At 35.9% G+C, this 21536-nt stretch overlaps 3 protein-coding genes across 3 annotated transcripts; 1 reads left to right on the forward strand and 2 right to left on the reverse strand.

The window, feature by feature from the left end:
* On the reverse strand, positions 331 to 1676 carry LOC104750876 (protein NUCLEAR FUSION DEFECTIVE 6, chloroplastic/mitochondrial-like). Its single transcript, XM_010472727.2, has 3 exons — positions 1429 to 1676; positions 1163 to 1281; positions 331 to 672 (listed from the first exon to the last, which is right to left on the reverse strand). The coding sequence occupies exons 1-3, from the start codon at positions 1614 to 1616 to the stop codon at positions 653 to 655; spliced, it is 327 nt and encodes a 108-aa protein (XP_010471029.1). The 5' UTR covers positions 1617 to 1676; the 3' UTR covers positions 331 to 652.
* On the forward strand, positions 2036 to 3273 carry LOC104750877 (F-box protein SKIP22-like; the record flags this gene model as incomplete). Its single annotated transcript, XM_010472728.2, is given in 1 exon segment — positions 2036 to 3273. A coding segment is annotated over 1 exon segment (1015 nt), but the record flags the coding sequence as incomplete, so codon positions are not given.
* Positions 5236 to 8014, reverse strand: LOC104750878 (polygalacturonase 1 beta-like protein 3). Its single transcript, XM_010472730.2, has 3 exons — positions 7941 to 8014; positions 7461 to 7812; positions 5236 to 6925 (listed from the first exon to the last, which is right to left on the reverse strand). The coding sequence occupies exons 1-3, from the start codon at positions 7989 to 7991 to the stop codon at positions 5454 to 5456; spliced, it is 1875 nt and encodes a 624-aa protein (XP_010471032.1). The 5' UTR covers positions 7992 to 8014; the 3' UTR covers positions 5236 to 5453.

The raw sequence follows: 21536 nt of genomic DNA on the forward strand, positions 1-21536 counted from the left end.
AAAAAAAAAAAAAAAAAAAAAAAAAAAAAGCAAACTTTTTTGAATCATGGCCCTTTGTTTTTGGGACGTTACAACGGTCGAAATTGCTGGTAGATCTGTGTCGTAATTATATTCTAATTTATATCCGTGATCATTTGGTTTTACACTTTTATTCTCTTCTGATTGTATAACAGCCACTGTAATGCTGAGTTTGGTCGTTTGATGGGTAACTTTACTAATTTTGAGGAACCATTCATATGCTTATACCACTAAACATAATGTATTTGGTGGTTGACAGTGAATAGTTGGTGTAACAGATAAGCATAGTATGATTGGGTTGGGACTACAAAATTACAAGAAAGTCGAACTGTTTCAGTCACTTTTAGGTCGTCTATGACAATGTCTTAATTGGTTTTGGTAAGGGAACACGAACAACTTTAGCAAAATGACTAGTTTATTTCCAGGCACAAGTGACTCATCAACTGAAGATGATAGTTGTATGAACAAAAAAGAACAAAGTAGGCCTTAGTAGAAAACAAGGGTCGGTCTGTCATTCTTTCCGGTACTTTTTGGTATCTTCAACCTCTCAGAAAACAAACTGCAAAATACCCCGCGATGAAATGAAACAAGTTTGTTTTAACCTACCAACTGGAACCAATACTTGGATGCCATGTTATAGTGTGGAAGCAAATCCTGCATATATCAAACACAAACTTTGAATTAGTCAAATAGTCAGTGCACAGATACACCAAAGGTTCAATGCTTGGTAATCATGAATCAACACATCATTTTACTACCACTAAATAAAGATTACTGGCAAAACATCCCAAGAAAAGAATATCGATAGTGCGGAAAGATAGGCCTAGACAGTAATAGGTCCTCAAATTGGTCTGTGGAACAATATCGTGATAAAGAACGTTTTCTATAAAGCCGATCACTTGATATATCGAACAAAACTGATTACTTGTAATAGCATATCAATCGGATCATTTCTGGAATCCTATTTTACAATTGAGACTACATTCACTTCTTCTCTCCAAACATAAATGCAGAATCAGCTCTAATTCTAAAGATACATCAACAGTAGTGATTCAATTCCTCTCAATCTCAATCATTAACATCAATGTAACAAGATTAAAGAAAGAGCTGTAAATCAAATTCACTGGCACAGGTAAGAAAATACCTTCAGATAAGCAACTCCAGTTTTGATTGCTGAGAGATAGCAACGAAGTGAGCAAAGCTGAAGCAGTAACACTATGTAAAGGTACAAGTGAAACCCCTGCACTCAGTTCCACAGGTACCCTGCTCAACACAAATCCCCAAATCCAATTATACATTACTTCAGAGATAAACCCTAATTCTTCGAAACTATATCTTATCTCCTGTAGACTAAAACTACCCTAAGGCATAACGTTTTATACACTCATTTCTAGGATTCGAGAGTCAAACCTTGAGAATGTGAGTCTACGAAGTGAGGGACGAGTTGAAGAAGAAGTAGAAGATGATCCATTCCCGAAAGCAATTCCGGCGGATTTTCCGATCTTAGAACCAGAAGACGCCGCTGATGAACGACCGAAGAGTATCTTCGCCGACGATGACGATACCTGAAGAGCTCTTCTCATGCCGTTGGCCGCCATGTTTACTCTTTTTTCTCTTCTCAACTCCTCCGCGGCGACATTTTTGTGATTTACGAAGGTGAGAGGTTTTAAATTCGGGTCGGGTCGGATCTCAAAGGAAACGGATCTAGCACAAGCCTAATTCGGCCCATTAAGAACTAGGCTGGTAACCGGTTAAAATATGGTTCAACCGGGAATTAATAACCGGTTATTACCTGTGCTTTATCTTTTCTCAGTTTCTTTTACTTCTCTCAGTTCTCACTCTCACCTCTCTTGTTTACGAAGATGACGATACAGTTGAGAAACCTCGAGACGAACGAAACCCTAACTTTCGAGTTTTCCGATGAGTCTACGCTCAATGATCTCCTGCTAAAAATCAATGATTCAAAGCCTTCCTCTGTTCGTTTATCGATCAATCGCAAAGACGACCTTCTCGCGGCTTCGTCTCAGGCTACGCTCCGATCACTTGGCGTGAAGTCCGGTGATCTCATCTATTACTCTCTCGATTCCTCTGATTGTAGCGCGTTTGTTCAGAAATCGGAAGCGGTAAAGTCCGGTTCTTTTCCGAGCATCCAGAATCGATCGAGCAACGATACGAATCACGGAGGAGCAGAAGAGGTCGGCGGCATGAATCTCTCCGGTGTAAAAAGGTTAAGCGAACCTCTCTTCTTAAAAAAGATATTGATGGAGGAATCTGGTGACACTTGGGAATTTACGACTGTAGTCATGACTGTTCATGCTGTTATGTTAGAATCTGGATTTGTGCTGTTCAATCCTGATTTAGGTATGCGTTTTAGCTTCTCGGCGGGGACTTCAGTATCGCTTAAGTATACTCTCCCATCTGTGATTAGTGCTAATGGAACCGGAGTAGTGAGTGTTAAGTTTGAGGATTTAGTTGATGTTGAAGTTTATGGGTCTCTTGATGAAGATAGTTTGGTGGATAAGGTGTGCATTAATAAAGGTAGCTATATGCACAGTGTTGATTTGCTTATGGAAACTTTGGAATCTGACAATGAACAAGATACTTTGAGCGCTCATCGTGAGGTACTCGTGTGGTGGAGATTGATAAAAGATGGTATTGTCACGCCCCTGTTGGTTAATCTGTGCTACAAAACTGGTTTAGAACTTCCACCTTGCTTTATCAGTCTACCTCGAGAGCTAAAACACAAGATACTAGCGTCGCTTCCTGGTGTGGACATTGCGGCATTGGCTTGTGTTACTCCTGAACTGCGAGGCCTGGCTTCAGACAATGACTTGTGGAAGCAGAAATGCTTGGAAGAGTGCAAACATGTTGTGACAGAAGGGAATGATGTGGTTAACTGGAAGGAGGTGTTTGCTAGTTATTGGAGTCGAAAGGGAAATTTCTCCTTGATAAGAGCTAGGGCAATTGAAAGTATTTTGCATGGAGCATGGGTTCCTCCTGGAATCTTAGGTCGTGGAGTAAGAAACTACTAAAAAGGCTGTGACATAAAAAGAGACCCCCGGGTTAGTCAGGTGGAGTGAATGTTGTTTGTTTTCAAATCTTGCAAAATAGGCTATTTTGATATTAGGAATGTGGTGTAAAGAGCATTTGAAACTTAGTATACTTCTTCTTCTTCTTCTTCTAGTACTCAAGAATGAGATTTTTTGTAATAGGATTTTGCAAAGAAAGTAATACTGAAATTGATGAGTTGCTGAAGTTCACATGGAATTGGCATTTAGCCTTTGATGATTTTTCTCAACCAACCAGAAACAGAATTTAATACATTTAGTAAAAAGGATTCAAATTGAATGAAGTGAAAAGACTGCAAAGAAGGACAAACACAGAAACTCTATTGAATTTGATTTGATCACACAACACTTAATGGCTTTTGTAGGCTCTTTTCTCATAGATATTTCACAAATTTATTCTTGTCATAAAATAGCATCCCTCTATCCAATAATGGATTTGGACTAAGTTGGTTGAGATAGGTAAAACTTCAATTGGAGAGAGAAATATGGGTGGGTCTTTCTGATCACACGCAGAGGTCAAACTCCATTACTCCTCTATCTCTGTTACATTGTCATAGTAGCATCTTTGACAAAAACCGTGAACTTGTAAATACGTATCACACTAACCAAACAAGACGACGTTATTGTGTTGTTTGTGATTCCTGTGACAAAACCTCGTTTCTAGTTCTGAGTTTCACACCTCACTGGCCTCTCTCTTTCGACCCGTACGATGATGATAGAGATCATATTCACTTCTTTCTTTTTTTTGTTGGTTAATACTTAATGCAAAACCACGTGATAGATGTAAATAAAAATTCAATATAAATTTTTAATAGTCCTAAATTTAAGGGGAATAAAGCAACAAACATAACATGCCAAATAGTTCAGTCGGTAATTGAAAGTGATGGATTGTTTCATTTTCATGCACTAGATGAACCCATAAATATTTATAAATTATATGTAATATGTTTGCTAATACGCTTGTAAATCCCAAAAGAAGAATGATATGTTATGTTTAAAATATGAGTTAGGTTAACATCTGTCTTTGTAAAAACCCAAAACAAAAAACCCTTCATGATTATGAGCAGGTTGTTTCATTAAATGATTAGGAAAAAAACTTCCATTATTTGCGCGATAATAAGGGAGAAGATTAAGTTTGATTACACATGCTGATTTTAATTATTTGTCTTTTGTTCGGTAGATTAATTAACGTCTGATAAGGATATAATTAAAATCGAAGTAGGTCTAACTGCAAATTTGATTCAATTCACATTCCCTCAAATTTATGACACATGTTTAGTGACAATAGTGAAAAGAGTCTCTACAATGTTTAGTTGTATACTAACCAAATTTGTGGTGTGTTTTGTTCTTGCGGGGTTCTTTTTTTTTTTGGGAACATGTAGACAAGCCTATTCTATAATTGGAAATTGTAGACTTTTGGCATATAATTTTACTTACACAAATTTGAAACCAGCTAATTGACAATAAGCAAAGATGGCCATACACGTATTCATTTTTCTCTGAAACTTTTTCGTTAACGCGTTTACTATTTCTTTGTGTCAATCAAATGCCAAAATGTAATCGTCAGGATATAAAAACTATTTTGCTTACCGAAAGTTGCCAAAGAGAGAGTGACTCACAGATGACTAATTCAAGAACACACTCAAACAAAATAATCTCACAAGACAAGTAATGAAAAAGTTTTATTAGATGTTAATGTCGGCTCACGAAAACCCCCAACAAAATAAAAACAAACACAGAAAAAAACCTTCATTATAAAAAAATGTTCGCAATGCCAAATGTGTTACCCTCATTACGCATTTGTCCCATTGATATAGCCAGCTCGTGACTCTTCTTCTTTTCTTCTCTCTATATCTCTATTTTTTTCTTTTCTCATACATGATTATAAAAAAAAAAAAATTGGGTGGCACATAAAGTCCACCTCATCTCTATACACGCCTCTACATCTTGTGGACATAACTAAGCACATTTAATTTGAAAACACCATATCACTCACTGTCCCCATCTTCTTATATGTTATTTTCACCCTTATATTTTTTGCATAAAAAACATATGATATATCCATTTCCTCAATTCAGTAATATAAATATCCCAATCAACCATTCCAACCAACCAACCATTCATTAAAAATTAAAACCATAAACAGACATTCACAAAAAATCTTTATATAAAATTATTCGTACCGCCCACAAATCAGTAACAAAGCCTTTACATTGTTACTGAAAAAACTTCAAAATATCATAATCATAATTATAATTATAAGGTAGAAAATTAACATTCTCTCTATGTAAAAACTTCATAATCATCATATAGATAAAAAATCCACGACGCAAATGAAATGATCGAACACACACCGAACCGGTCGGTTTAATCAGCGATAGCCCAGTTCATGTCGTTCTCAAAAATCCAGTGACACACTTCGATCCGACCCGGTTTAGACCCGAGAGCTAAGAAAGCTCCATGAGTCGCACCCCATGATGACGTGTCCATGTGACAGATGGCAATCCCGTGGTTAATCTTCTTCTTGCTATCAATCTCCAAGATATCAGCTTCGTACACCCGAACCTTAGGCACGGAGTGGCAGTAATACAACAGGTACGGGTACAAGCTCTGGTGACACGACACCGCTTTCGTCACCTTCCCGCCGTTTATCCCGTTGACTTTTCCGATCACCACCTTCTGCTTCGACCCCGCCACGTTGTCCGTCGTCCTCAGCACCACGCTCCGACCAAGAACCGAAGTCGCGAAATCGATCATGTCCTCCGCGGATCCGACGCACCGCTTCGTCTCCCCGACGCTCGGAGGTCTCTCGCACTCCGTCACCGCGTCGGTGATTAAGCCTCCCATCGTCGAGTTCTCACCGGCGTGGAAGATCCTCTTGATCTCTCCGAGCTTCGAAACGGAGAAGGGTAGTTTAGTAATTATAGTCCGGGGTAAAAACGACCTTTTAGGCATTTTATCTTTGATGTCAGGCATGGGAATCACTGTGCCTTCTTTGAGCGACGACTCCCTAAAGAATTTGCCCGGTTCGATCCACTTATTCACGGTTTTGCCATCGCCGACTGTGTTCGCTGTCGAGACGTTGTATTTAGAGAAAGCGACGCCGTTTTTGGCGTAGTCCTTGAAGGTTGAGTTCGGTGTGTAGGTTTTGAAACTGATCCTGCTGTCTTCAGCTCCTTTGCCATAACCGGTGAATTTTTCCGAACCGGGATTGAAAGATTGACCGTAATTTACGAATTTGACCTTCTCGTTGCTCGAGTCTTTGGCGTAGGAGGAGAAGGAATCGTCTCCGACGTTGGCCTTGTCTCTGTAATTCGAGAATGTGTCATCGGCGGAGTTACCGGCAGCGCCGTAGTTTTTGAAATTGTTTTGAGGCACGTTCCCGTCGGTTCCGTAGCTTGTGAAGGTGTCGTTGGCGGCGTTTCCGTTCTCGCCGTAGTTTGAGAACCCGGAGCCGACTACGTTGGAGGAGACGCCGTAGGAGGCGAACTCGTTAGGGATCCCGTTTCCGTTTTTGCCGTAGCTCGTGAAGGATTGGCCTGGGCCGGCGTTGGCGTTTTGCGTGTAGGTTTTGAACGATTGAGTTCGACCGTTTGCTCCGTCGGAGTACGCCGTGAATCTGCTCGTCGGGTTGTTCACGTTGTTTTGGTAGTTGGTGAACTCACCGGCGCCGCCGGTTCCGGATGTTCCGTACGAGTTGAATCCTTCCTCGACGACGTTGCTGCTGTCGCCGTAGACGCTGAATTTATCGTCGTGTCCGGCTCCGTTACGGCTGTATCTCCGGAAAGAGTCGGTCTCGACATTGCCGTCTTTGGAGTAGTTCTTGAACGAGTCGCCTCCTCCGGGACGACCGCTTCCGTAGTTAGTGAAGTTCTTCTGTNGCGCCGTAGTTTTTGAAATTGTTTTGAGGCACGTTCCCGTCGGTTCCGTAGCTTGTGAAGGTGTCGTTGGCGGCGTTTCCGTTCTCGCCGTAGTTTGAGAACCCGGAGCCGACTACGTTGGAGGAGGCGCCGTAGGAGGCGAACTCGTTAGGGATCCCGTTTCCGTTTTTGCCGTAGCTCGTGAAGGATTGGCCTGGGCCGGCGTTGGCGTTTTGCGTGTAGGTTTTGAACGATTGAGTTCGACCGTTTGCTCCGTCGGAGTACGCCGTGAATCTGCTCGTCGGGTTGTTCACGTTGTTTTGGTAGTTGGTGAACTCACCGGCGCCGCCGGTTCCGGATGTTCCGTACGAGTTGAATCCTTCCTCGACGACGTTGCTGCTGTCGCCGTAGACGCTGAATTTATCGTCGTGTCCGGCTCCGTTACGGCTGTATCTCCGGAAAGAGTCGGTCTCGACATTGCCGTCTTTGGAGTAGTTCTTGAACGAGTCGCCTCCTCCGGGACGACCGCTTCCGTAGTTAGTGAAGTTCTTCTGTTCGTAAGTGGAGAACTTGACGTCTTCTTCGTGTTTCTCGAGACTCGTTCCTAAATCGGGGAAACAGAAGAGGTTAGCGGCGGAGCAGAAATCGGGAAACCGAGTCGGGAGCGAGTTGGTGGCGGCGAGTTTGGAGAAAGTGGCTGAGTCGACGGCGTTGAGTGGCGAGGCTTTAGAGATTAAAAACTCCGATCTGGGAGATTCGCTACGGATCTCTTTGTTCCAGTAACGGACTAGAGACGCTTTAGGTGTGAATGGATTCTGCTCCGCCGAGAAACCGCCGCCGATTAAACGTCCTCCGACGATAACAACCTGCATTGCCAACAAAATCCACATTTACTAATTCAACCAACAGTAACAAAATCAAAACTATATAATATATAAACCAATCAATGGAATAATAAAGTGTGACATATAGGTAGGTTCAAGATTGAGCTTACATTGAAGAAGATAAAGGACAAGGATTGGAGAAGAAGGAACTGTTTGAGCATTTTTGTTGTTTGGTTTCTCTATCTTCTTCTGCTAAAGTGAGAGAGAAGAGAGGAGCAGAGAAGATGAGATTGGTGGGCTTGATGGGGTTTGAGAGCTGATTGTGTTGTATATATATATATATAATGAGTAATCTATTTAGAAGCCAAAAGCTTGCTTATACAATTATGTTTTTTTTGTCCATAAACTAAACCCTACACAATTAACATTTATTAACTTTTCTTTTTTGGATATCAAACTTTTTAATAATTTATTAGTTATTTTATGTATAGTTGGTATAGTATTGTGAATAAATAAGTAAATGATGATGTTTTTAGATTTGGTATTTAAAAATAAGATGAAAATATTAGAAGAAAAGGATAATGAGAGGGAAATTGAAAAGAGTGGAGTGAAAATAGGGACAGCAGAAAGAGAGTGACAAGAGTAGAGTTTTTATTTTTATTTTAGAAGAAGAAGAAGCAAGAAAAAACCAAAATTGAAGTGGGACTTTTTCTTTGGACCGGTATGGTAACGCGTTTTCAAAACCGGTTTGAGGTTACCGACCACCAAATTTTTAACGGTTAGTAACTTTTTAACCGGCCAAAAGACAAAAGAGCAATGAAAGTTGTACCTATTTTTAGGAGATTTTATTTGAGTTATATAACAAGACAAAAAATTGTAATGGTAATGTTCAAGTTACAAGAAGACTCTTGTGTATATGCTAATTTGTGCCTCAAGTTTTAATCTTTAGATGATTAGCATTCTGGTTATCATATGATTAGTTCGGAGAAGCATCTATTTTGCCGGTTTTGCTTCACGACTCTTAGTTGGTTTCAATCGGATATATTGTCCATTTTAGGTTTAGGACCGGAACAGTGAAAGCAAGAGACACCAAGCTCTTCTGTTGATGCGCTTTTGGGTGTTGAAGCTTTGGGACAAGTTCTTCATGTCTATCAAGAGGTTCTCATAGCTGGGATTTGATCTTTTTCAGTATTTGTTTTGGTCTTCTCTGTGTTAGTATTTGTTTTCGTGTCATTAGGTTAATTTAGGTGGTTTAAGAGATGATTTCATTCCGAGTCGTGGAGTGTTATCTATCTCACTGTGGTTAAAAAATGCAATGGTTATCGATTGGGTAGCGTTGGATCCGCCTAGTGTTTCAGGGTTGTACTTGATCAACCATTGCATTTGTTTTTGGTCCAAGTCTATAAAGGTGAATGTAATGTGTCAGAGGTAAATGTAATGTGCCTTTGATTTGGTTTTAACTCTTTGGTTAATGATAAGTTGATGTTGAGCCAAAAAAAAAAAAAACAAGACTCTTGTGTATAATTTCATTTTTTTTTTTTGTTGTTGTCTTCTAGTTTTAATGGGGGATTTTTCAACTTTTCGACAATGTTTGTTTGTTAAACAGCTACCATGAGGAACTGAAATCTCATTAGAAGATGCCAATTGATTTATCAAACTCTTTTTTGTGATTCTGCTTTTTAAAGTTAATTACTATTCTTGATGTTTTATTATAGTATATCATTTTGTCTAACAACTTTTTAAAGCTTGCTTATACAATCAATATATGTGGATTTTATAGGGCAATTTCAAGTTATTATATATGTTTCTTTTATAATAAATTATTAAAAATGGACTTTTTAAAATAGTTGTATTGACAATATATATAAAATCACAACTCTTACCAAAAAAAAATATATATATATATATATAAAATCACAACCATCTACTAACTTGTTGCCCCAAAAAAAAGACAACTAATAAAACTATTCTGCATTACACACAGTCTTAAACAATTCAATCACATAATACAGCCCTCGTGTCATGTTTTCTTATGCAACTATATTACCAAATAATTTTATCACAAAAAAAAAAGAGAAACAAATGTAAAAGGCATCTAGCTTAAATATGACGTCAACAACATACAAATATGTGTATCCTAAGTCCTAACCTTTACTTAAAACAATTTTCATCAAATAGTAATGTTATCTGGTTTATACAATGATACTTGATTACAAATTAAACCATGGTTTTAAAACCATCAAATCTTAAGTAACATTATAGCGATATGGTTCGCATATACCCTATTCAGCGCGATAGTGTATGAAGTGAGAATAATAATAAAAAAATGGCATATGACTAATACAATATTTTAACATCTGTCGTCGACTAAAATTTATAATAACGTATGAAATCTCATGAACGGACGATATGAATGCATGGCTTCACGCATTAATGTTATCATAATTTACTGCAGTTCTCAATACAAATAGTCAAAAGCTATAATTTTTTTACTGTCTATTCTGAATTACAGTAGAACCTCTATAAATTAATAAAGTCAGACCATGAAATTTTATTAATTTATAGAGGTTTTAATTTATCGATAAATTAATTAAATTAATAATTATTAATTTATCGATAAATTAATAAAATATTAATATGGTCCCATCAATATTATCGTCGTATCTTCTTCAACTTTATCATCACCTTGAAAAATAGTAGCAGCAATTTCTTCTAAACATTGAATTTCTGATAAAAAATTCTCTTCATAAATTAATAATATTAATTTATGAAGAGAATTTTTTATCAGAAATTCAATGTTTAGAAGAAATTGCTGCTACTATTTTTCAAGGTGATGATAAAGTTGAAGAAGATACGACGATACTTTTAGAACCAGTTACACGTAAGGAAACAATTATCGCGTCAAGAACTCTCTACAATTTTTGGATGCGATTTGAGAAGACAACACCAGAAGTTTTTGATGCAATCAGAAAGATTAGAGATGCTCTCCAACAAGAATGAAAATTCAAGAACAAACAAACATCAATAGATTCATATTTCACTAGATATTCTTAGATATATATATATATATATATACTAGTTTATTTGATTATTAATTTATGATATTGATGGGACCATATTTTTACATGGGATTTTTAAAAAAGTTATTAATTTATTATTTTATCGAATAGTGTCCAAAATTACACTAGTCCCAACTTGGGACCAGAAAAATTTATTAATTTATAGAAGTTATTAATTTACCGAGTATTAATTTATAGAGGTTCTACTGTACATATTTGACCAAGGAAAGACTACATCAACTGATGACCAACAACTCTACTAAGGACCAGAGTGAATCTATGTATAGTAACTGTGTATAACTGATGACCAACTACTACGAAAGTACTCCAGTGAAATCCATTTATAGTAACTTTATGTAGTAGTCATTGGTTATCTGATGACGAATCCTTGATCGTTATTTTAGTGACTAGAAAGTTAGAAATATTATGCTCATAGCATTGAAATAAAATGTAGATAGTACAGTAACTATTTTATACTACTCTATCAATCTAAAACGTAGCTTCGTTACCTTTTTTTCAATGTCCACTATATACTGTCCGGCATGTTCTTGATCGACAACCGGAAGCACGGTTCGGTCTGATCGACTCGATTTTAAAAAGCCAAAACAATAATTTTCTTGTCTGACATTAAGCCACGCGCCAAGGACCAAATGGTTGCAATGAAACGCGTTTTGGGCCTCCAGCTAAAAAAGTAATGGTACGTGTTGATGTAATAAGTGGAAGGAACTGAGTAAAGATTCGTTAATAGTGAACCGCAAAATCGCATTATTGAATAAATTATTAATATTAGGAAATGAGTTTCGAGCATTATTATCTCTCGATCTCTGTCCGATGCGGCAGGATATTGACAAAGCTCGTGAGAGTGCCAAATCAGTAGTACTGTGGAATATGATAAGGGTCGTTTTGGTATTCGACATCATGAGTTCACGTTCGTGACTTAAATTTATTTGTAAAGCTATTGTTCATTACTTTTTGAGTTGCGGCTTTGGTTGTGACAATTTCGAGGTAATTCATATTATTAATTCGATACCAAAGCTTTTGGAAGTAGAGTGCCACATTCCCCTGTTATTGTGTATAAATGTCTCCCAATGTAGGAGGTTTAACTTTAATTATTAGTATTAGTTTTGGATACGAAAAATTAAACTAATAGCTTCCCCTTCCAATACTTTTTTCTAAGTGTTAAACAGGCGTCAGGCCACTAAAAGACCCATAAGTGGATTGATGATCTATGCAAATATGCAATTCCGACATACATATCATAATGTGTGTATATGTAGATATGTATATGTCTAACATGTATGCATGACGTGATGATGACATGTACATTCTTTTGGAAGTGCAAGTTCGCAGCGGCATTGACATGGATGTAAGTTTTTGTCATCTTGTCCAATTAATATGGCCATGGGTATTTTATGGTTTACACTAATAATATCTTATTGTAATGCCAAAATAGAAAAGCAATGCCGATAAATATATTCACCCATCACTCTTATAATCCACATATATTAGTCTTTTATCGTAACATTATGCTCATAGCATTGAAATAATGCTTAATAATAGTAAAAATTACAAACGAGAAGTACACTTGTAGTGATCTAATAATGGAAACGATCGTGCACTATCTTTCTAAACTGCAAGTCAAGTATGAAGTATGATACACAATTCATAACAACATAGTATAGTGAGAATCTTAAAAATATAACAGCGTGGCTCTGTTGGTGGTCACTAGTCACTGGTACACTGTCTTGATGTCTACTTTAATTCTTTTTATACTCCTTTTGCTTTATTTTCGATCTTTCTCTTCTTTTAGTGGGAGATGCGCGCGGGTCGATGGAATTCAATTGCCCATGACAACAACTAAACTGATCAAGAACACTTAAGGATCAAACTCTTCTAGAACCACGTTTAACTTCTTGAGGATTGATAAGTTCGTGTAAATGAATTGTTAATAATTTAGTACATTGATCATTAGAAATTCTTTTATCGAAGACGTACCATGAATAAAACTAACAATGTGATAAGAAAACGAATCTAACGATTTATAACATGTTTTTTTTATTTCCACTCATTCTTAGTCGTCGTGGTGGTTACTGGTTATATATGAGCCAAAGAAGTTTTATAGCCTTTCGCACTCATAAATCATTACTGTGGCCCTTGTCGGCACTGCCTCATATAATATTTATGCTCCCCTGCGCATGTTTCTTGGGTAAATTTACTGACATGAAAATTATGTGTGGACGATAAAAATAAAGTATAAGATTTTCTTCTTTTGTTGACCAAGAAAAACAAAAAAGAGATTGTGAAAAAGAAATAAAGAAACAAACTTATGTGTATCTAATATAAATTAATCAAAAATTAAAAACAAATTCTACCGTATACGACACAATATAACTTCTTATCAACATATTAAAATTTATGTTTGAAAATATGCTTGAGTGGTATATTTTTATATTATCTCTTACTTAAATTACAGTAGTATATATACATATAGACATATATATAGTAGATGAAAGACGTCCTACATAGTATAGAAATACAATTTAATAATTTTGGACCACAACTCTTTCCTGATTTTTTCTCCTCTTTATAAACTTAATATTTATAAGAGCCTATAATTATCGGATTAAATTTTGTATTATTAAGAAGCAGCAGAAGTATTAAATACAATATATATAATAATGAGTAAATAAGACAGAAGTTGAACTCGTTGAAAATATAGATTCTATGCTATACGACAGACATACTTTGTCGTGATTCATATATAAAAACATTAATATTGCACATGCTAAGTTGCATATGTATTCATATGCAAGATGAGATCTGTGAACATACATATATTTAACTGTTGATGAGCAAACTATAATTACCAAATCTCATTAATGATACTCTAGAGATTAACTATAATTACCAAAACATTAAACTATAATTACCAAATCTCATTAATGATACCAAATCTCACATGACGACGCTTGACTAGTATCAGTATATATAAACATTAAATAGTACCGTACGTATTTAGTTAAGAGTCCTATTAATTAATGTCAGAATTTTAAAATTTGTTGTCTCGAGTTCTCTTCGAGTATTGGAGTATCAATGAGCAACCAATTTATTAGATTCACCAAACAGTCAAAACATGAGATGTTTAGATCAAAGAGAATGTTTGTCCTCCATCATTAACTGTTGTCTAGATGATGATCACTCCTTCGTTCCAAATCATATAATCCGAGCATTGTTATGAAAGGATTAGGTATCGATCGAGATCAACATATTGAATAACTCATCTACCCAAATTAATACAGTATCTAATATTCTCTTTTAGCTTTTAGTTTTAATATCCATCCACATTTAATTTTAAATGGTTACTAATGTTCTAAGCTATCTTCCACCTGACCTGACCAATTAAGTTAGTGTATTAATCCACCTGACCAAAATTGATTACCTTATCTTACTACTTATAGAAAGTTTATGAAAAAGAAGCATAATCATTACTTATCCATTAACCAACGTCGTAATCAAATTAACAAGCCTGATACAAGAGAGATACCATGTGTTGTTGCATGCATCGTTCATCATGCGACAACTGTATATACATTTTAATCCGTGTATGTGAAACTTTTTTAAGTTCTTAAATGTGGAAGCAACTTGTTAAGGTCGACCAATAATAGTTTAATTATATATATATATTTTTTAAAAAGATTCCTGCAAGTAATGACATATATAATCTTAGTTTTTGTTTCGTATTATTGCATTTCTTGCGAAGTCGACCGTATCTCACTGAACTGTGACTTTCTGTGTCTAATTCATATCTATACTAATAAAACTGAGGAAAAAGTCACGACATCTAGGGTATTATGTCCCTGTATACACATGTTACAACTTTTTTGGGATTTTCCAAGTATTACTTCCTTTAAATTACAAAAAGGCACCGTTGATGTGTACAGTAATATTTATTTAAGTACGTAATCATATTACACATGTGATTTCTTTTCTTTTAGAAATCTTTGGTGATGAAAGTGTATGACACATTCGGTGATTTTTGGATCGATAAAACAAGAGAATGTGAGGTTTTTTCTTTTGGCTTTTTGTTTTTGTTTTTAATACTGAATCCAATGTTTTTTTTCTATATATGATCGTTTGATTCGTCAAAGGAATACTGAAAAATGAAACCTTAATTTAAGGGATAATTTATAAACTTCGGATTGGATTTTCATGTATAGGATATTGTTTTCATAAATTTCAAAACCAAAGTAGAGCACCATCCTAAAAAACAAAGATAAATATAAAGATAAAAGATGATCTTGCAATAACAACTTTCAATGTAAGCCAGCAACAACGACCTCCTCAAGCTTTTTCTTAGTCCCATAGTTCAACTTCTTTATGTCCCTAATACAATAAAGTAACAAATTCTTAGTTAAAAACCAGTGTAAGCATCGGCTTTTCATTTCACTTCATGTCCTTAACATAAATCAAACATCAAATTTTAAACATTTACCTTACATCCGAGTGATATGTCTATGTAAGTCTTCTAGTTTAAGTCTCGACAATCAAACTCTGAAAAGATAGAAAAATAGTAATTGATAAGTGTCGGTTATTAAAACTAGTAACTACTAAAAAGTAAGAATCAAGTAAATAGGTTTGGGCATACCTTTTTCAAGTTTATCAAGCAGTTCAATGTCCACAAGCAATTGTGTATTTGTAACAATTGCTTTCTCACCAAAGTGATTCTCGTTCTTCATCCATTGTTGCATGCATATCAAAGCTTCCACCATATAATGCGTTAAGCAGCTTCTGTGTGGCTCTATGACCCTCCCACTAGTACTGAATGCACTTTCAGATGCAACTGATGAAACCTGCATTGCAAGAACATCCTTAGCTATCTCTGATAAAACTGGATATCTACCACTATTGAGCCTCCACCAAGACAATACATCCCACTCTAATCCAACAATAGTTCTAGGATTTTCCACTTTTTCATTCAAATAGACATCCAACTTATCCCTACCATCGTCAACCCCAATCTCATCAACCAACTCCTTATAAGCAAAGTCTATTCTCTCATAACCCATACTATCAGACATTAAATCAGTAGACTCACCTTGGCTAACAGAAGTCGATGTCTGAGTGGACTGTGATGATTGACCACTTGATACTTTCTGAAACCGATTGCTATACTCCTTAAACAGAGATGTCAAAAAAGTGGTGATCCTATCACTTATCTCCTTAGAATCGGATGTATCTTTCCCATAAAGCTTGTCAACGCACATCTTAGCAAATTGCATTTTTTTCCGTGGATCAAACACACTTGCAATAATCAGAAAAACATTGATGTTTCTCATTCCATCCCAGTACTTATCAAACTTCAATAACACAGCATCCGCCTTTGATTTCAAGTCACTATCAATACTATTGCTTAGTGTCATCAAATTCCTCTCTATAGTCACTATCTCTCCATAACACTTATAAGAAGCAATTGAAGTTGAAGCAGACACAACCAAAGTAGAATTGTAGAATATGATTAGAAATCTCACTAACCTTTCTACGACATTCCAATCAGCTCTTGTAGGCGGCCCAATCTTTTTTTCCCATTCTCAACCTCATTAAAGTAGTCATTGTACATCTTGTCTTCTGCCTCCATTCTATCGAATGTCAATCTAAAATCAATATCTCTTGACAACATTAAGTAAGTAGAATTCCACATTGTTTTGATGTCCAACGGTAGACTCCCTCTAGTCATCTTCCCTGAGACAACTTTTTGCTCAAATGAATCACATCTTGAAGTAGAAGACCTCACATACTGAACTGCATTTCGTATGGCTGTCACATTCTCACTCAATTCATGCAACCCGTCCCTAACAATCAAATTGAGTATGTGCGCACAACACCTCATATGCATACACTCTCCATTTAAAACAAATGCTTCACTGTTCCTTAAGCTGAATGCCTCCTGAAATTTTTTCAAAGCAGAAGTATTTGCAGTTGCATTGTCAATTGTCACAGTTAAAAGCTTCTTTATGCCCCACTCAGCCAAACAGTCAAGCAGAACTCGTGATATTGTTGCTCCTTTGTGATATGTAATATACTTAAACCCAATTATCAGCTTCCTCAATCGCCAAGATACATCAATGAAGTGTGTAGTTATGACCATGTAACTATCACCTGTTGCTATAGCAACCCAAATGTCAGTTGTCAACGAAACTCTTGGCTTACTAGCAACAATCCAAGTTTTCATAGATGCTTTCATCTCCATATACATTCTAACAATGTCCTTTGTAGCTGTTCTTCTGGAATGTGGTTTGTAGAGGTTGACTTTGTTGCAGAAATGTTTCCAACCGATACTTTCAATGAAAGCAAGTGGTAACTCTGACAGCACAATCATCTCATTCGAAGCCTCCCTGAACACTTCTTGTGTAACTTTTCCACTCTGAAGTTGTCCCTGATTGTTAATCACAGTCTGTGATTGCTTCTGCTTCCATGCTTGAAAATGCTTGCAGCTCTCCATATGAGCCTCCAGGTGAGAAGTTCCTGATTTTGAATCACAACCGTAAGACTTGTGGCAGTAATTGCACTTACATCTCTTATGATTATCATCAAATCTCGTGAAGTGTCCCCAAACAGTAGATCTTGTACTCGGTTTTCTTTTTGGCTGGGCTGGTTGTGAAGTAACTCCACCATCTGTCGGACCATCTGCCGGAACCGAAGCTTCTTTCCTTTTGTTCCCACTCGCAGGTATCAGATTTGGGACATCTCTCTCGTTGTCAATGTTGTCTGGAAATGGTGAGGAATCCATCTAAACAGAACATAATGCAAAGTTAATAAGCTAAAGTTTTGTTTCTATCTAAAGTTATAATTGTAAACTGTACACCTTATCCACATCCTAAACTATAATTCTTATAAACGAGAACAACTTATGGTTAAGATCAAATACATAGCTAAGTTAGCTAATCTAACCATTAGGAGTAAAGAATCAAGCAAATTAAACACAAAATCAGCAAAAAAAAAATCAGATTTCACTATAATTTAATTCGTTTCAAGGAAGAAGAAGAATCCTAGAATAACTAAGGAAGAAGAAGATGATAACTAAGGTTGAATATGAATCATAGACATACCCGAGATCGATTTCTTGATGCCTCTGATGGAGGAGACTGGGGTGGCGAAATTGGTATTATTAGGGATTCCATCTTGAAAGTTTAGGGTTCTACATTTATTTATATGTACAGAATCGAGAGAGATAAGGCAATTGGAAGATCGTGTATCAAACTGAATCGCGAGAGATTAGGGAAACGGAAGGAGCATCGCGAGAGATAAGGGAAGTTGTAGGTGGTGTATCACAAGGAGGATCGGGAGAGATAACGGAATTGTTCGGATGTGTTCGGGTGTATATCGGATTTCAGTTATTATCCGAACCGATCCTATAACCGATGGATTTATAAAACAATAACCGTTCGGTTATTATCTCTGTTTCGGTTTATATCCGTATCTAAGTTTTTCGGATCGGAGTCGGATCGGGTAATCGGTTTCGGATATAAGGCCCAGGCCTAATCCAAATATTGTGTTGCGTCTAGAGGTGTCAAATGGGCCAGCCCGCGCCCATCTAGCCTGCCTCGCCATGGACAATCTTTTTTTGGACCGCTGCGGACCGGCCCGTTTAGGACCGCGGTCAGAATATATATGTCCAGACCCACCCCGCAAGACCCAGCGGGTTAACGGTCCGCATCTCACTCTTCAAGTTACCCATCTCACTCTCATAAAACTTGTAAACATCTGTTGCAGCTGTATTCCGACAGAAAAACTTCACATCCGCATTTAAATACTTCCAAACAGCCCTAACTCTCTCATATTCCACATAAGAAAATGGGAGGTCATGATGGATAATAGACTTAGCTACCATTTCCCGGAAAACATGTTGATCAATCTTCCTAGCTTGCAATCTTGCTTCTGAATCAACCATCATCTTACCAATATCCCCATCTCTAAGCATAAACTTATATTTTTCCAAATGGCGTCTATGAGTTTGTACCATTTTTATGTGCATTGAACGCATAATCCTTTTTGCAATATTTGCACACAACTCTTTCTTCACTAATACCCAAGCTGTTAACCTTCTTAATCACTGAGAAATGATCCCATACTTCTGATTACTGCTTTCTTTTTTTGGTTCTGATGACCTTCCCTTGGCAGAATCTTCATCAACATTAATAAATCCCTCATCATCATTAGCATCTTCGTCAAGATCATCATCATCAGCAACCTCAATGACTTTTCTTTTCTGAGTTTTCTGAGTTTTAGGTGCTTCTGGTTCATAACTCACTTTCTGTTTCTGTTTCTGCTTCTTAGATGCTTCTGGTGCAGCACTTACTTTTTTTCTTTGCTTTGCAGATATTTTTGATCCGTTAAACGTTCTGCTCTCATGTTCAGCATTTGCAGCATTGATAAATCTCTGAGATTCCAGGTCTACTGATCTCTTTTCATATGAGTCCTGCGACTCTTGTGACTCCTATCAAAACAAAAATAAAAAATTCTATTACTAAAACATAATTTGAAACATGAACAAATCGTTTATCAATCATACATGATCAAAACTGCAACTAGAACACTAAACTGAAAAATCAAATGTTAGAACACTAAAACTGAAAAATCAAAAGTTCAAAACAGAATGCAATCAAAGGTCAATGATACATAAACCTGCAACTTATAACACTAAACTGAAAAATCAAAAGTTCAAAACACTAAACCTGCATAAACCTGCAACTTAGAACACTAAACCTGCATAAACCTGCAACTTAGAACACTAAAATGAAAAATCAAAAGTTCAAAGCATAATGCAATCAAAGGTAAAAGATAAGTATGAAACATTACCATTACAGATATGTTCAGATGTGTATGGCTTCAGCTTCCAAGCCTCCAATGATACTCACAATTCACAAACGAAAATTCTCACCTCTATGTTTGAGTCTTTGAGTCGTAAGTCGTAAAAAATAAAAAGACTTTTCAGTTTCCTTGTTAAACAATGAAAACACTCTTAATTTAGGGTTTTCGATTATAAGTTTTATTCTAAAACCTTTACAAACTCTAAGTGAAACAGAAGGTTCAAAGTTCAAAGAAAGGTTTCAGACTTTGACGGGTCGACCCGCAATCCGCAATGGGTTAGCCCGCTCCAACCCGTGACCCGTGATGGACTAATCCGCTAGGCCCACTATTTCATGGACACAAAAAATGATGTCCAAGCCCGCCCCACCATGATACTAAATGGGCTAGGCCCGCGGGTATGAGGCCCGCTTGACACCTCTAGTTGTGTCACACTTTAGATTACGTGAATTTCATAAAATTTCCTTTCAAATTACATATGATCAGTGGCGGATCCAGAACAAAATTTTATCTGGGGCACTTATAATTAATAATATAGTTAATAAAATATTTTTTTTGTTTATATTAAAGTAAATATTTTGTATTTTTAAATATATTATAAGGTTTGATTGTTTGAAGTCCAAAAAATGAGCCAAACTTTTTTAAAGTATTGTTTATACTGGTTCATGATGATGCTTAATTAGATACAAACTTATAATTCATTTTAAAATATAAATATGTTTAATATATTTAAATTACTTATCTTATTAAATCACACAAATTTAGAGTTTAAAAATAATAAATTAACTACAAAAAGAGATTTTGCCCCCAAAAAAAAACTACAAAAAAATATAATATTGTTTAATATTACTAATTTACTAGTTTATTACTTGTATTTTATTAAATTACGATATATATTTACTTTGCAATAAAGGAAACAGGAATTAAAATTGTTAAAAGTTAAAGTGAAAATAGAAAGAAAAAAATAGAACTAAATGCATATAGTTTTATTTAAGGAAAAATGGGATAAGAAAATGCCTCACGTATTAAAATACTTAAAGAAGAAGAAAAAAAACAATATAGCAAGTACTAGGTGCTAATCGAACTCGTGACCTAATGTTTTATCTTGGGTAAAACTACCAACTGAGCTAAAGATTCTAACAGGATGGTGGTGTTAGAAGCAAAACTTTAAAAATTAGTGTGGGACACGTGCCCCACCTCTTTGTAACGTAGATCGGCCCCTCCATATAATGCTTTATATGTGAAACTTTAAAGTAAAAAAGTTTGGACTGATGAAATAAACACTTTATTCTTGGCAAATGTATAATGATTTTGCATTGGCTTGACCATAATATTCTTCTTTTTAACTGCCAATTCTATAATAGTTTATATGAATTACCATTTGTTGATATATACATATCTTATTAAGGTTTTTACTAGCCATTATTGTGATTTTTGGGTGAAATATATATAAACGCTATAAGGTGAAACGGCAATTTAATAAAATAGAGTAAGTTGACCAAAAAAAAAAAAAAAGTATATATAATCGTGATTAGTTGCCAACAACAAAAAAACTTAATTATTAAATAAATGTTCACATGCGATCCAACTATTTAATCAATCACACTAGCAAGTAGCAACACACAACTCCAGCTTGTCCTGAACTGAATACTGTGTGTTGGATAAGATATGAATCCCCAAAATTATCTTTAACTATTTTTGGATAAAAGTTATAAAAACTACGTTGAAAACAAAAATCTCAGTAAAAGTAATTAACTTTTGTGATTTAGTGTTTCACTAATTAGATGTGGCAGAGTATGATATTTTATTAGCTAGATAGATTATATTATCTCATGGTATTTT

Source organism: Camelina sativa, chromosome 16 (genome assembly GCF_000633955.1).
Source record: "Camelina sativa cultivar DH55 chromosome 16, Cs, whole genome shotgun sequence".
NCBI classification, from domain to species: Eukaryota; Viridiplantae; Streptophyta; class Magnoliopsida; order Brassicales; family Brassicaceae; genus Camelina; species Camelina sativa.

What these genes read in the sequence shown, in the direction of transcription:
- LOC104750876 (XM_010472727.2), bottom strand. Translation starts at nt 1,616, where the DNA reads ATGGCGGCCAACGGCATGAGAAGAGCTCTTCAGGTATCGTCATCGTCG. An exon ending in CGTAGACTCACATTCTCAAG is followed by an intron (nt 1,282 to 1,428) that starts GTTTGACTCTCG and finishes TGTGTTGAGCAG; the next exon opens with GGTACCTGTGGAACTGAGTG. An exon ending in CTGGAGTTGCTTATCTGAAG is followed by an intron (nt 673 to 1,162) that starts GTATTTTCTTAC and finishes TGATATATGCAG; the next exon opens with GATTTGCTTCCACACTATAA.
- LOC104750878 (XM_010472730.2), bottom strand. Translation starts at nt 7,991, where the DNA reads ATGCTCAAACAGTTCCTTCTTCTCCAATCCTTGTCCTTTATCTTCTTC. An exon ending in TGTCCTTTATCTTCTTCAAT is followed by an intron (nt 7,813 to 7,940) that starts GTAAGCTCAATC and finishes TTGGCAATGCAG; the next exon opens with GTTGTTATCGTCGGAGGACG. An exon ending in CGGAAGCGGTCGTCCCGGAG is followed by an intron (nt 6,926 to 7,460) that starts GAGGCGACTCGT and finishes GTCGTCCCGGAG; the next exon opens with GAGGCGACTCGTTCAAGAAC.